The sequence below is a fragment of the Nothobranchius furzeri genome, chromosome 14 (genome assembly GCF_043380555.1).
Source record: "Nothobranchius furzeri strain GRZ-AD chromosome 14, NfurGRZ-RIMD1, whole genome shotgun sequence".
Taxonomy (NCBI): Eukaryota; Metazoa; Chordata; class Actinopteri; order Cyprinodontiformes; family Nothobranchiidae; genus Nothobranchius; species Nothobranchius furzeri.
The window spans coordinates 16787966-16804068 of NC_091754.1; the positions used below are offsets into that span (position 1 = coordinate 16787966).

Genomic DNA, 16103 nt, shown 5'->3' on the forward strand with positions numbered 1-16103 from the left:
CGAAGAGTGGCTGGGCTCTCCCTTAGAGATAGGGTGAGAAGCTCGGTCATCCGGGAGGGGATCGGAGTAGACCCGCTGCTCCTCCACATCGAGAGGAGCCAGTTGAGGTGGCTATCCTATCAAAAATGTAAAAGGTAGGCGATCGGAAAAAAGAACCAATCAGTAATTGGGACATGTGGCACTAGATGAGAAAAGAACCAATCAGAGTCTGGAGCTGGCCACTGTTTGAACAAGGGAGCGGTGTATGCCGGTAACAGTCGAACAGTTTATGTCTAAAACGAGAAAATGTCCACGGCTGAGAGGAAAATCATTAGATGTGACAATCTGTCAAAAGTCTTTGCTTGGTGAGTACACATCCAGGGTCTATTTTGGTTTTAAAAGTTGCAGTGGTACCAGTGAACGTTATAAAATGACAAGCGACCCATTCAGAGTCAGGGGACTCCAAAGCACTTTACACTACAGTGTATCTTTCATCCATTCACACGTTGATAGTGACGAGCTACAATGTAGCCACAGCTACACGCGAAGCAGCAGGGGGGCAGCTGTCACCGACAGCATGAAGTCACATGAGTGACTTCGTCAGTAAACACAACAACAAGCAGGAGAAAACTACAACATGGCTCCAAAAGGTTTGTGTTTTATGTTCTGTCCGTTTTATAATCGCCAATACGGACCTGAAAAACAAAGTAGACCGCTAGCTAGGTGATAACTTCTCACGGGGCGCACAGTAACTTTTTAAAAGTAAAGCAACCGGAAGGCAGTACGTTTCTTTATTCTGAAAATCTCGGGAGCTTTGCTCCATTTCCGCGTCCGATTTCCTGTCTTTCCTTCCCCAAAAATGTCGAACTTGACCCGTTTCAGAGGCATCGCACAACGTAGAAAATACCCCGGCTTTCCACGGGAGCCGTCAGCAGCACGTTACTGCAGCAGCACGTCATAGCTGATGATAGGAACCGCTGTGGTCAACAGAACCTTTTCCACTGGAGCCGTCAGCAGCGCGAGTCGGCCGCGTCTCAGGAGCAGCATGTCGCGGCCTTTACGCGCCGGTTCTATTTTCTACGCGTGACGCCTCTGAAACGGGTCAAGTTCGACATTTTTGGGGAAGGAAAGACAGGAAATCTGACGCGGAAATGGAGAGACGCTACCGAGATTTTCAGAATAAAGAACGTACTGCTTTCCGGTCGCTTTACTTTTAAAAAAGGTTACTAACTGTGCGTCCCCGTGAGAAGTTATCACCTAGCTAGCGGTCTCCTTTGTTTTTCAGGTCCGTATTGGCGATTATAAAACGGACAGAACATAAAACACAAACCATGTTGTAGTTTTCTCCTGCTTGTTATTGTGTTTAGTGACGAAGTCACTCGTGTGACTTCGTTCTCTGTCGGTGGCAGCTGCTCCCCTGCTGCGTCGCGTCTCGTGGGAAGGGCCAAGCAGCAGCTTACGCGAGCAAGACGTGCTGCTGCAGTAACGTGCTGCTGACGGCTCCCGTGGAAACCCGGGGATAGAACCCGCGCGTAAAGGCCGCAACATGCTGCTCCTGAGACGCGGCCGACTCGCGCTGCTGACGGCTCCGATGGAAAAGGTTCTGTTGACCACAGCGGTTCCTATCAGCAGCTATGACGTGCTGCTGCAGTAACGTGCTGCTGACGGCTCCTGTGGAAAGCCGGGGTTAGTGCGCATGCGCGTGGCGGCAAACCCGCAAAGACAAACATGTCTGCCGTGTGGAACTTCTTTACGGGTTGCGAGAGTGATATTAAGTTTGCGTCTTGCAACACTTGCAACGAAAACATACCCCGCGGAGGAAGCACTTCAAAAAAAGTCAACACAACGAATTTGATCCGACATTTAAAGACTAAACACTTGGCGGAGCATGGTGAGTTTTTGAGGCTCACCGCAGACAATGAAAAGAAGCCTGCTAATGCAGCCACAGTCAGACGGCAGCTAATGCAGCCGACGCTTGGAAACACTCACCCATATGAGCGTGACAGTCAAAAGGCTAAGCAAATTACCCGTAAAATCATCGAGTTTATTGGACTAGACGACCAGCCTTTTTCAGTTGTGGAAGACGCCGGATTCCGCCGACTACTAACCCACTTGGAACCTCGCTACATGCTACAGGGACGTAAATATTTCGCCGACGTAGCCCTTCCAGAGCTCCACCCGACAGTGTATTCTTTCATCGAGGGACTCCTTAAAGAAAGCGTCTCATCCTCTGTGAGTTTCACAAGTGACATTTGGAGCTCAGATGTCAGTCCTGTGTCAACGCTGAGCTTAACAGCTCACTGGATGTATCTGAATGTATCCTTGGTTACTTAATTTGATTTAGGCAGTGATGTGAGATATTGACTTTTTTTGCACTATTTGTATTCTGAAGAGAGCCTTAATGTTTTCAATTTCTTATAAATTGTTACTGATATTACATAATTTGAAGTGAAGTAAAACCATGTTTTTTCTGAATTAATTTGTAACACATGCATTAGAACTCACCATAGCTAAATGAGCAATTTACAGCCAATCTATGTAATTTGTATCGGTAATCGGCTGATCGGCCATGATCGGCCTCTTGGCTGATCGGTATCGGCAGATTAAAACCTGATCGGAGCATCCCTAGAAATGATGTCTTCTGAAATACTCGTGTTTATAAAATGTGTTGGGTGCACAAGCCTGTTGTTTTTGTAATGAAGAGGAATGAAGAATCAATCCAATGCAGGCAAAACTCTCCCAGTTATCACACTTTAGTGCCACCCCAAAATTTTCACTGGCACCATCCGGCCCCCTCATGAATATTTTCTGGGGGCACCACTGCTGATGACTCACAAAAAAGAAGTTGTTGCATTATTTGTAAATTACAGACCCTAACTACTGAAGCTCCAAATGTGGAATAAGAAGCTCGCCTCATCTGTTGTTTTAAAAGGTAGTAAAGAATAAGCTGGTCATGGTTAAATAAGAGTAAATCAAGATGGTTTTTTTTATATTTTTCATATTAAAAATTTACAATTATTTCACTTTGAAAAAATAAACACCACTTTAATGCTACATCAACACAAATATTATACAGTCAAGCTCAAAAAGGATGTTTTAAAGTTATTAGTTTACATTCAAATGAACAAAAATAGGATTTAAGCAAATGAAACAAACACTGTTCAATTATTTTATTTAAATAAACGCATCTGACTAAAACGCCAGATTTAACTAATTATAACACACACACACACACACACACACACACACACACACACACACACACACACACACAGAGTAAACACTCAAAGCCACAAGTTTAGACTCAGTCCGTCCCTTATGCTACATAAGTGAAACTTGGACATAAAGAATAAATAACAGCTAGCATCAAGGTTACAAAGTCAATCTTTAGTCACTGTCAGTAAAAAATCAGTGGTTTGGTTTTATCACGTTCTGTGATGGACTTAGTTACAGCAGTGGTGCACACATTTTCACCTCTCAGCACTCTGAAAGATCAGTGTTTTTGCCTGTTCTGATCCATTTTGATGCATGCCACACGTTTCTGTTTTCACATGAGAGGGAGGCTTTACCTAAACGGTATTGGGAGTACTTGTCTTTGCATTCAAAGCAGAAAAAAAATCTAAATAAACACTGAAGCAGCAACGTGAGTTATGCAAGAGTTGAAGTAAATGAGTCAAAATATGCAAAAACACTGAAATGCTCGTAAGGCAACAGATTTCACTTGCAAAAATGCCTTATTTAAAACACACACACACACACACACACACGTTTACATAAATTAGTGTGCAGCCCTGATTTCAGATGAGTTTATAAACAAACACATCCACTGTGACGGTAAAAGTTAGAAGTAGTCTCTCCTCCGTGAATCGTCGCTTGTAAAAGAGGGGTTCCACTGAGCGGGGTAGATACAGGAGTGACGAGATCCCGGCAGTCCTGTGAATGGATACAGGCCGTTTCTCTCCAGGTCCGAGTTACGCAAAGCAGGCTGGGAAAAAAACAAAACAAAACAACAAAAACAAAAGATGACTAGTTTAATAAAGCACACTAAAGTGACCCCAAGATCTAATTTAGTCGCAGCAACCCCTCTTTGAATGATTGCGAGTCTGGAAATGCTTTATGACAATTTATTAAACTCAAAGTAGAAAAACTGTCGCTCCACAGATAATTTTTTTAAATCTTTTTTAAACAGTGCTTTCTACTTACAGAGTAGTAAATATCGGTCATTTGCAGGAGATTTTTGGTGCTGCCATTTTCCTGCATCTCTATGGTTTCCCTACCCCACTCCATAGAAATTCGGTTATTCTTCGGAAAGTCTGCATACGGGGACATCTGCATGTCTCCACTCTTGAAAATGATCTTATTGATGTCATTTTTGTCTTTCCTGAAATAATAAATATTTTAAGAAAGGTCAGAATTCACAAAATTCTCTAAAAGGCGAAAACTTGCCATACTGTGCAGGATCTGTTTATCATTTTTATTCATGCATAGCAAGGTTTATATAATAAATTTGCTTAAATAGCAAGCAAATGAAGCCTTTCAGCTGATAATGAAAATGATCTTACTTGCAGCAGGTCACAATGAGAGCGATGGTAAGGATGAGGAGCATAGCTCCCCCTGCAGGTGACACCACAACTGCAATCAGCTTGTAAACTGACAAAAACAAACAAAAAACATATATTTAAAAGATTTGTTCAAACTGAATATTAAATATTTTGTTAGAGCTACTTACAATTTCCACAATTAAATCCTCCAAATCCAAACATGCACCTGAAAAACAGATCAAGGTTATTAGAGGTTTCTGCAACCTTTTTACATAAAGAGTCAGTTTTCCCCTTGGAATAAAACTTATTCAGAGCTGCATCTGTTGCGGGAAATGAGGCAGTTTATCACTATTGAGAAATATCTAAGAAGGAGGATTAGGGGAACTATTTTTGTAGGAATTCTGAGAAAAGAAATCTGAATTTTGAGTATTTTTCTGAAATTAAAGTCCGAAACCCTTCAATTTCTACTATTAAAGACAGTAATCTGTTATACTTTATATATATATACATAATTATATTTGCAAATATTTAATGGACATATTTCTCTATGAGATACTGATATTTGTGGAAAATGATGTGAAAGACAGAAATTATTACTGGTAATTTAGATTCATGCTGTTGTGGGAATTTTATGCAATTATTCCACCATTAAAACTGCTTAAACCTGATTTATTACATTTATATTAATTAACACAAGTTAGTTTTTATCATTTGTTAGCCAAAGCTAATAAGATCCATTGCAGAAGATCCAAAAAGCCACTTGTGGCTCCAGAGCTGCAGGTTGCAGACCCCTGGCAAATTATAAAAGATGTGAACCTTACGGGACACACGTGCCATTTTCCAGCTTGTATCCATCCCTGCATTCTGAAACAAAAAGGTTTTGTTGTTTTCACATTTTTTTAAAAATCATTCCCAGTTTTTGCAAATTATCTTTTCTCAGTAATCAAATGCCTATTACGCCTGTTTTTAAGTGAAAAGTGAAGCAGAGCTCACCCAAGCAGGACAAGTCATCTGGGTTGAGTTTGTAATACCCTTGCAGACACTGGCAGTTTGCCGTACCGTTGCCGTCTGTGCAGGTGGAGCGATCGGCATCGCACTGAGTTCTCTGAGCTTCACACAAACTTTCCACTGAAACACAAAATGCACAAGTTTTAAAGGGATTGTCCATCCATTCATCTTCCTCTGCTTATCTGGGGTCGGGTCGCGGGGGCGGCAGCCTCAGCAGAGAGGCCCAGACTGCCCTCTCCCCAGTCACTTGGGCCAGCTCCTCCTTGGAATCCTAAAGCGTTCCCTGACCAGCCGAGAAACGTCGTCCCCCCAGCGTGTCCTGGGTCTTTCTTGAGATTTCCTAACAGTTGGACATGCCTGGAAAACCTCACTAGGGAGGGGTCCAGGAGGCATCCTAACCAGATGCCCAAGCCACCTCAACTGGCTCCTCTTGATGTGGAGGAGAAGCAGGTCTACTCTGAGCCCCTCCCAGATGATCAAACTAACACTCCTCCACTGGTGACAGGACCATATTCTCATGAAACTTGTGAGAAAAACGTGTTACAGTGATCCCTCGCTACTTCGCGGTTCGTTTATCGCAGATTCACGACTTCGTAGATTTTTTCTTTGGAGCCTTATTCAAGAGAAATTCGCCGATTTGCAGTATTTTTCACCGATTCGCGGTACTTTTCTATGCAAAATATCAAGAAATTCCTGTTTTGTTTCATCAGTTTCATCATAAAATGCACTTTTTGTAATAAAACTATAAAAAAACCAAGTAAAATTTTTTTTCTATGTAAAGGAAGGGTTTTAAAAGTTAAATAAATACTGTAAGTATGGTGTCCCTACTTCGCGGATTTTCTCCTATCGCGGCCAGGTCTGGAACGCATCTACCGCGATAAACGAGGGATCACTGTAACCTGGTCTACAACTTTGACACATACTGCGGTACGAGAGCTGGTGCTGCAGGACCATTCGGCAGTGGGTCAGTGAGGAGCTGCAGTTGCTGAGAGACATCTGGATGCTTTTGAACACTTCAGCAGTCGTCACATCGGTGGAGAGCGAGAACATGTTGACAGCCAAGATACGAAGTGCAGGCTGCTCTCTGCGAGGACATCACATACTCCTTAACTCTTAGAAAAAGTAATAATGGGACGACAAAGGCAGGACGAGGATATTTTGAAAAGCTGATAGACTTACTTCTTGGTCAGCGTTGAGCGACTGTACCCTCGAAGTACCGACAATGACACGTTGAGCTGCAGTGACGAAAAGGTTTTTATCCATTGAACATTAAACTAATAAAGAAATTAGAAGAAAAGCTTTAAATATGCAGACTGATGTTCACCAGTTGTAGGATTTCTCTCTGGATCTCATGCATGGCAGCACTCTTTACAGAGGGGTTATCTTTGTTAAAGCTGAAAGTACCCAGAAATGTCTTTGCTAGGAAAAGGAAACAAATAAGTGAGATGACCTGGATGAAAATAATTATAAAAGCCCCAGTTGGTGTTGCAGCCATACCTCTGGTGCACGTGCGTCCATCCTCGAGATCAAATCCGAGTGGACATTCACAGCTGAAGGAGCCTCTGGTGTTAACGCAGCTGGAGCCAACAGGACACGGGTCCTGCTCGCACTCATCCATATCTGAACACGTTGGACATGCATCTGTTAGAATCGTGGAATCGGGTCTGCTTTGATGGTGGGAGACCGTTACGTCAGCTCACCCTGGTTGCAGTTTGGTCCCGTCCAGGCCTGCTGGCATTGGCAGGTGTATTCAGGCCCTTTGTAGCTCACACACACGCCTCCATTCATGCAAGGGTTTGACACACAAGGGTTTCCTGGTGTTCAGATCATTAAACAGAGACAGAATCAGTCTTTGTTGGCAGTTTTTTTTAACAATTTAGCAACATATTGCTGTATAGGGAACCTAAGCCACGCCCATCCACTTCTGGTCCATGGGTACAGCCCAGATTTTTAAAAAAAGAATGGGAGTCTATGGAGCAATTAGTCATTTACTGATCCCGTTTGATATGAGGATTTAACACATGCGTGTATTTTAAAAACACTGTTTGACACCAAGAAAGCGCTTTTTTTTTCAACAGATGGCAAAGGTTACTCACCAAATTTACTTTGTCAAACCAGACAAGATGAAGAAAATTGGCTGTGACTTAGCAAGCTTCACATCCTTCCTCCAGGACGAAAGAAGGAGCATTAAACAAGGAGAAAACCACCATAAATCTGGCCGTGTGGCAGGAGCTACTCTGGGGGAGAAGAGCTTCTGCTGCAACGTCTGATTTGGAGTTAATTTAATTGCAAAATTTTACAAGCAAATGAATCTCAAATGAGTCCAAACACACATCATTATCTTTCATTTAAAACTGAAGAACCGCAAATGTGTGATTCCGGGCGAAAGGCCAAGCAGACCAGAAAATAACTCCATTGTCTTACATTCTGTTTTCATTCAGGAGACTCATGGGCCAACCAGAAGACTTATGCTCCCTATTTGTTCATTGACAGATTTTGGGTGGTTTTACAGTGCCGGTATTCACTTGGTAAGATTAAACAAAAGCTCCCCGATTCAGATTTCATGATGTTTTGTAGAAAAATGAAGCCCGAATGGTGCAAATTTGAATAGTTAGGACAACAACCTTTGTGAAAACTTTCTTCCTTTGTTAGTTGTTTTTACATCTGTTGCATTTCAATTTAGATTCTCTTTGATAAGAGAGGAGATCCTTTTCAGCAATTCCATCCTTTGCAGCCGCAAACGAAATGTTGCAGGTAAATAAAACCTGTCTGTGTTTTAAAAAGAACTAAAAGATGGAATTAGAAATTCAACACAGCAAGAACACACCACAGATCCTTTTTCGCAAGTTGCAACATCTAATTTCACCACTAGATGTCCTTATACCCCACACCTGTAACATCTAAGCAACCACTTGGAGTTCAGAAACTACAGGTGGAACTGGAAAAATTAGAATATGATGCAAAACTCCATTTATTTCAATGAACCAGTTTTGACTGAGAGACCATCTAAAGGCTCAGATGGTGCAGGTGATTTGAATTCCTTAGTCTAGAATATTGAACCTTCACACAATATTGTGGAAGACAGAAGTCGCCAGATTCTGGGGGTGTGGCGACTGGACGCCGGCTGGTGCTTGTCAGGCGTAATGAGGCCGGAGAGGAGAAAAGGGTGGCAGATCTACCAAGGTGTGTGTGTGGTCGATCTGTCATTGTGGCACCCGGTTCTGCGGGGTGGGATTGTTTGCAGTTGGTTAGGACTGCCGGCGATGAAGACAGCTGAGTAGGTGGGCAGTGTTCCAGCGCTAGGAGGGGAGGCTTGATGCCTTCTTTAGGTAGTGAGGGCTGGGAGTAGTTGGGTGCCGAGACCACGCCGACATCTGCCGCCGCAAACTCTGGCAGCCGGACCTGAGCCGTGGACTCCTTGCAAGCTGAACCCCAGGGCATCGGATGGTGTCGGAAGCGCAGACCCCTGGGAGGGGGTCGCATCGACTGGGCCAGCTAAGTACCCGCTTGCTTGATTTTACTTATGCTGATCAGCTGGTTTTATCGTGAAGGAACTTGGCTGTAGTGCTTTATTGTTGGTTGTGTTGATAAAGGATATTTTTGATAAATTGCTGACTACTGGTGCTGTTTTTAGGTTCTGACTGGAGGGTAAGATATTCTGCCCCTGCTCCCACTGAAACTTATATTACAATAGTCCAACTGTCTGAGATTTGGGGGTTTTCATAAACTGTTAGCCAGATATTTCAAATAAATGCTTAAAATATCTGCCTTTGCGTGCAATAAGTTGATGTCAAGTATTAGTTTCACCTTTTAAGTTGAATTACTGAAATAAATTAACTTTTGCACCATGTTTTAATTTTTCGAGCCTCACCTGTAAAGCCAACTAAATTACAGCAGAAGACACAAAGAACCAAGTCTGCATCGATGAAAGCTGAACAAAACATTTAAACAATGAAGTAAAGAATCGAGACATTGTTTTCTACAATTGCACATTAGCTCTAATCTATATCTAATAAATTGTATTTTTATTGCTTTTACTACATTTTTGGTTATACAGTGATCCCTCGCTACTTCGCGGTTCGTTTATCGCGGATTCACGACTTCGCAGATTTTTTCTTTGGAGCCTTTTTCAAGGGAAATTCGCAGATTCGCGGTATTTTTCACCGATTTGCGGTATTTTCTTATGCGAAATATCAAGAAATTCCTGTTTTTTTTTCATCAATTTCATCATAAAATGCACTTTTTGTAATAAAACTATAAAAAAAACAAGTAAAAATTTTTTCTTGCGTTTTACCAACAAAAAGAGAATGTGATCATACGATAATTCAATATAGTACTGTACTGTAAATATGGTGTCCCTACTTCGCGGATTTTCACCCATCGCGACCAGGTCTGGAACGCATCTACCACGATAAACGAGGGATCACTGTAATCTCTTTTTATGCATCTTAATAATTTTAGTTTTTGAAGACTCACTTGGTGGCACCTGTGTGGTTCTGACATCTGGAGGTGTGGTTGTCACCAGCTGCTCTGTGGCTCCCCCGTCTGGCTGTTTCCTGGTGGTGTGAGGAGCCTCTGTACTGGCAGGAGCACTGGGAGTGGACCTGGGTTTGATGTACTGACTGGGAGTTGTGGTAATTCTCTTGGTTTCTGCACTTGTTTCAATCTGCATGGTGGCAGATTTAGTTGGGGTATCCCATCCAGTAGAAGGCCCCTGCGTCTGGCTGGGTGACACACGGAGAGTTGAGTGGGCTGTAGAAGTCAGCGGGGCCAAGGTGGAGGCTGTTGAGGAGGGTAGAGTGTGTAGGAGGGTGGCCTCTGTAGGGACGTCTGATGTAAAACTACTGAAGACCACAGCTGGTGGTGTTGTAGGGAGAGGAGGTGCTGTGGAGGCTGTGGTGTTGGTCGTAAAGGTGGATGATGGGAAAGTGTTTTCCTCGGTTGGCTGTAATCTGTGAAATTAAGGGATAAAAATCAACCATTGCCATTTATTGCTGGCTAATTCACCCCTAGACTGAGAAAATGCATCATTTTTGACCACAAAAGAAGAACGTGTTTTACCTTTCGGTGACGACTGGTTTGGTGGTGAGGAGGACCCCGGTAAGAAGTGTGTGTGTTGACGACTCGTACGCTTCAGAGGTGCTGCTACTGAATGTTGAGGGAGCTGCAGTCAGACCCAAAGTCACGCTGTCCTCGCTAGTTTGGGATGAAAGAGTCTCTGTGCCCTCCTGGTTCTGAGTGGTTGTCTCTGTGGAGGTTCCAACACCTGAGCTGGACCCCTGATCTGTCCCAGGGGTGTCTGTAAGACCTCCAGTTTGTAACGTGAATGGAGGAGTGGAGGAAACGGGTGTTTCAGACTGATTGGTGCTGGACTCTGTCACCCTAAGAGGTGGTATTGAGTCTGAGGACTCTGGCGACGTGGAAATGTGTTGATCCGGTGAGGCATTGGGTTTCCCAGTCAAACTCAGGGTTCCTCTGACCCCCACTGGGCTCCTGGTATCTGAAAAGCTCACAGTGGTGTGCTTCGCTGTTGTTTCTCCCGTGTTAGTCCTCTGCGATGGCACGTGAGTATAATCCTCAGTCTCTGCGGGCCTTGGAGGGATCCCCCAAGTAGATGGAGGCTGATGGGATTTGGAGTCTTCTGTATAGGACGATGAGGCGCTGTCGTTAGAGGAGGAGGTAACGGAAAGCAGAGTCCTCTCCCCAATGCGGCTAATGGTGGTGGTGTAGGTGCTGTCAGTGTGAACACCGGTCTCCGAAGCTGTGGCAGCCCTCAGTCGGAGGGTGGTGTCAGGGCTGTTCCGGGGCAAGTTTTCATCCTCTGTAAACAACCAGAACTTGTCCTCTTGGGACAACGCGTGGGAGATGGCGAGCATCTGGTTTTTGTTAGTAGAGTCCTTAAAGTCACTGCTGCTGCTCCTGCTGGCCTCTGTGGCGGTTACAAAGGAAGAGGTAAGCGGCTCGGTTGAAAGATTCGTGGCCTCGGGAGACATGCTGCTTGTTTCTGTGAAGACGTTTGTCTGCACAGAGGCTGGGGGGGTAAACAAACACAAATTGTTAACTTTGACTTAGAAAAGCTTCTTTGCAGAGCTGAAATGAAAAGCACTTGGAAAAATAATCAGCACTAATTTGGCTAATTTAATCATTTGTGAAGCAGCGTGATGTAGAAAAGCCTGGATCTAATCAATCTGGAAGATCTAAAAGGACATTTTTGATTATTTCCAATCTCCAAACTGTTAATTAGTCAATTTAATCCCAAAAAAATCATATTATTATAATTAGGCAAAGATGCTAATGAGCAACCATTAAAGGTCCCTTCTCTAATCAGGCAAAGAACGCCACTGCTTTTGTATACGCAGCCAGCAGAGGGCGCTCATCCAGCAGCACTGAACCTGTAAGAACTTCAGAAAGTGAGAAGATGCTGAAAACTTGTATGAGCTGTGATTTTTGGGTGGAGAACCACCAGCAGCCAGCTTGTCTACTCCAACAATGGCTTTGGATCCTAAATATGGAAGTGACCATCTCTCCTGGGAATCAGTCATTTCCTTCCTAAAGCTGGGCGAGCCACAGATCCAGGCGTGTTTTAATCTACAATGATCTTTCAAGCTATTTGAAAATAGAAAAAGGTCATAAACTGCATAGATACAACCAAAATTGAAAAGAATGCAACTGCAGAGACAATACTGCTGATTTAAAGACATTTTTGTGGTGTTTCACTGATGAGGACAGAGTGGAATGGCATGCAAGCATGGCCTCCACCTAGAGACGCTGTTTCAGCGCTGCAATTAAAGGGAAAGCATCACGTAAAACAAGTCATCTGTTGTGGCTGCACTCATGCTTACTTGACAACCAAAAATCAAGTGAACAGCATTTCATCTACTGATCAAATGCTGATATGCAAGTTCATTGTTATATATTTGGTTTGGAACCATAATAATAGACTATAATCCATTTTTAATCTAGTTTTAGCTCCGTTTTTATTTTTCATCTGCTGCTATTTAACAGAATTTAATCACTTCTAGGGTGTTGGATCAAATTGTTACATGCACATGGAATAGAAAACATAAGGTTTATAAAAATAAAAATTTTAAATGAGTTGCGTCAGGTTTTCCTCTGATCAGCTCTCGGACTGGAACAACAACTCAGTGGGTGCGTATAAATGCCACAAACAGTTTCCATCCAAAACGTGTACTGCAGGATGTTATTTTTTGATTATTTAAAAAAAAAAGGCAAATAAATGTTTTTGAACATTAAAATGTCTTATTTCTTGCCTGGCACTTAATTGTGTTTAAAATATTTATTACAAAAACAAAATGATATTAATTACATTTGAAGAAACCACATTATTTGAGTTAACAATTTGTACAAATAAGTAGTGATAAATACAATTTGTAAGTTCAACTTAAAGCCACACCAGCGTTTTTAACACTTTAAGCTATCAAACTGGTTTCAGTGGTTCTAGAGCCAGAAACTTGAGCAGCTTCACATTGGACAGCACTCTGTCGCCCTCTGTTGACCAGAAACTGTGTTTTGTGGTTCGGATAGGTACACTAGTGAAAAGTCTCTACCTGCTTTACGGCAATAGCTGTTTGTTGTGCCAGAAGCTCATATGGCTAGCAGTTAGCCAATAAAAAGCACAAGCCTGGAAGTAAAAGTAAGAGAGTAATGTCATCGGAGGCGAAGCAAGAGCTAAAGCAAATGTGAACATCGGTGTGGCCTACACTCGTTAAAGGAAGATACGCAATCTTGAACTGATGGTGACCTGGCTTTGTTGCTGCTGGACTTAAAAGTCATAATTTTTTTTCAATACTGTGGATCTTTTAACTTTATGGCTTGTTTTGTATCAGGTGGCTCGCGTTAGCGTTAGCTCGTTGTTGGCGCTAGTTACAATAGGTTGTGACAGAGTTGTTTAGGACAGTTGTAATTCCACTTTCAACCAGCAGGAGGGAGAAGTGTGAAACTTCTTGTTTCTGGTTATTTTAGACAATTTGAGGATTCAAACTAAATTAGTTAAGTAAACTAGTCATTTTTAAGTAAAACGTAACGGTCATCCATGTCAGCTGAGCCAAATCTGTTTTATTTCAGCATTTGTAAAAAGTGGTTCAAAGGGAACAGGTTTCCATGAAGATATTAAGCAAACTCAACCAATCCAGGATTACAGTGTAGAAAAATGAGAGTTCATTTGCTGAACAGCCTCTCTGTTGGGAGTCTGTGAGGGAAAACTGGGCCACCAGGCTATTTTTCTCATTCACTTCCTCTGCGTGCTCTTCCTTCATTATATCATTTTTCTGTTTTCCTCTTTGGATTCATTCCGGGCAACAAAACTTCGACTGGAACGTTGTGCTGGCAGCAAGTGATGGACACTCCCAGATCCTCTGCTGTTTATCTCTCAGCTGTTAACACAGTTGTCAGTGTTATTTCACTTTTTTTTCCACATCTAATGTACTTCAGGAACTGTTCCTCTTGCGTGAACACAAACTAAGGCATTTGACATTCCCCTCACTTGAAATTAAAGTAACAAACAAGCTGATTTAAGAGGTTAATGGGTGCAATTGTAGCTATAAAGCAACAGTTTGGGGATTATTTCAGGCTTATTCTTCCCTAGCATCCGTGCCTTTGAGCAAACCTCAGCATGAGGGTGTTGGTGTAATGAAACTGTTTGGGACAGCTCCGAGTTGGACTGTGTGAAAATGGGTGTTGGTGGAAATGACCAAAATATCCAGCCAAACCCACAATGGGCAAATAAAACTGCATAACATAATCTAACCAGACTGCCCTAAAGACATATTTTGTTATACTAACATATTTTATTTTTGGTTTAAAAAAAACTAATTGACTGACTTTTAACTTCCCCAACAGAAAAAAAGAAAATATTTTTTGTAATTATTTTTTATTTTTTTCATTTGGAGCCATGAAAGTTTGTATAAAACGCATAAGGTCATAAAATGTGAAAACCACAATATTAGGGTGTTACAATAATGTAAGGTAAGTAGGGTGTAGGTTTAGCAATTATAATAACTTCAATGACTGCTTTATTAAGGTTTACACTAAAATGTGCTCTGAGAACAGGTGGGTACAGGTAAAGTAGTTCAAATTTTGCTATTAATTTTATCATTACTATCATCTTCACATAATCTGCAAGATTCCATTAGATCAGAGTAGCAGCAACTGTTTTTGTGTGTATACAAATTTGCAAACTTAGTTTTGCTCCGTCAAATTATGAATTCAAACTCCTTTCAGGCAGAAGTGCATGCAGACTCAGCTGGTCAGGGGAGTTATTTGCTGCCTGCCCGTAGAACAGTTGACAGATAAAATAGCCTCCAAAGCAAATATTTTATCTTTAACAGCTTTCAGCCATCGTCACTGGGGTGCATGGATATTTTTACAAACTATTCTAAAGTAAAACTTCCTGAGTATTCTGTGCAGGAAATTTCTCCTGAAATTCCATTATTGCATCTAAACTTTGCACAGATGTGGATTTTCTTTGTGCTTTACAGGAATCCCAAGGGCTCACTCAGGCCAGATCAGAAGTATTAAAGTTTATTTCATTCTGAGATTTTCTGAGGTGACAACAGTGCGGGAAACCAGGAAGTATTGCATTAGGTCCGAGTCAACAGAGGACGCAGCAACAACTTCATCTAAAGATGATGTAATCATAATAAAACGGCCAGTATCATAAAATATGCATAACGTTAAACTTTAATTACTATGTGTTGGTTATTTTAAAGCCTTCGCATTAATGTTACAAGTGTGAAGCTCTGTTCCCATCTTAATGTCTGAAAAGTAAAAAAATCAAACTTTTGGGTTTTGCATTTCTGGCTTTTTTGGTTTATTGTTGGTTCAGCGTGGATCAGCCTAGAAAATAATGCTATTTTCATTCATCATTAGAGAAGTTCTGACAAAACAACGTGCAACAAACCGTTTATATACCAAAATACATAATTCCTGCCATTTGAGTTGCAACAAACCAATCACCACATGCTCGATAACCCATTTGTAATCAAGTTGAAGAGTTTCTGTCCGTTTTTTTAAGCTTCCAGGCCTCTGAATCTGCGAGCTTACCGAAGTTTGCGGCAGAAGCAGTGCGCGTCTCCGCGGCGTGCGTGAGCAGGATGTTTCTCTGTGATGGGGATAAACTCTCGCTGGAGGATGAAGTAGAAGTTGCTCCGCTTTCCGAGTGACTGACTTCCTTTGTGGCTCCTGAAGAGTAAAACAAGTCCGTTACCGGATCGGTGCTGCTGGCGCTGGGGGTCCCTGCCCCGGGGGACCCCGGCAGGGTCAGCAGCAGAGCCCACAGAGACCAACTGAGGACGGGGCTCAGCAACCACGTTTCCATCATGATGAGCTCCAGGAGTTCGAGCTGAACGGCGGCCAATAGTTTCCCTTAAGTCCAGTGGATGCCGGGGCGTCTCCCGGGGACACCATGGGAGGAGCGCTCCTGCTTTGGGGGAAAGTTTTAGTGGAAAGTGCGGGACTTCTGGTGGCGGTTCGGAGGAGATCCGTGGCTCAAACGACGGGGAACGGAAGATACCAAGAGCCGAGACTGCAGCTTGTTATCACAATGAAACTCGGGCT

The 16103-nt window shown here is 42.5% G+C and overlaps 1 protein-coding gene across 2 annotated transcripts; it reads right to left on the reverse strand.

The window, feature by feature from the left end:
- Positions 1-3588: 3588 nt before the first annotated feature.
- Positions 3589-16039, reverse strand: heg1 (heart development protein with EGF-like domains 1). 2 transcript variants are annotated; one of them, XM_015975339.3, is made up of 14 exons: positions 15591-16039; positions 10590-11559; positions 10005-10480; positions 7229-7342; positions 7026-7148; positions 6853-6947; positions 6708-6763; positions 6452-6612; positions 5514-5648; positions 5342-5384; positions 4709-4746; positions 4542-4629; positions 4183-4360; positions 3589-3964 (listed from the first exon to the last, which is right to left on the reverse strand). In XM_015975339.3, exons 1-14 carry the CDS (start codon positions 15865-15867, stop codon positions 3821-3823), a joined length of 2898 nt encoding a protein of 965 aa, XP_015830825.1. In that variant the 5' UTR covers positions 15868-16039; the 3' UTR covers positions 3589-3820. The 2 variants fall into 2 exon arrangements, with proteins under 2 accessions (XP_015830825.1, XP_070400523.1); XM_070544422.1 differs by having other exon boundaries at positions 3928-3964; positions 4257-4360.
- Positions 16040-16103: the final 64 nt, after the last annotated feature.

Coding starts and splice junctions, on each gene's coding strand:
- heg1 (XM_015975339.3), bottom strand. CDS start 15,867: ATGATGGAAACGTGGTTGCTGAGCCCCGTCCTCAGTTGGTCTCTGTGG. Junction 10,481..10,589: donor AAACCAGTCGTCACCGAAAG/GTAAAACACGTT, acceptor TTAATTTCACAG/ATTACAGCCAACCGAGGAAA. Junction 6,948..7,025: donor TGGACGCACGTGCACCAGAG/GTATGGCTGCAA, acceptor TCCTTTTCCTAG/CAAAGACATTTCTGGGTACT.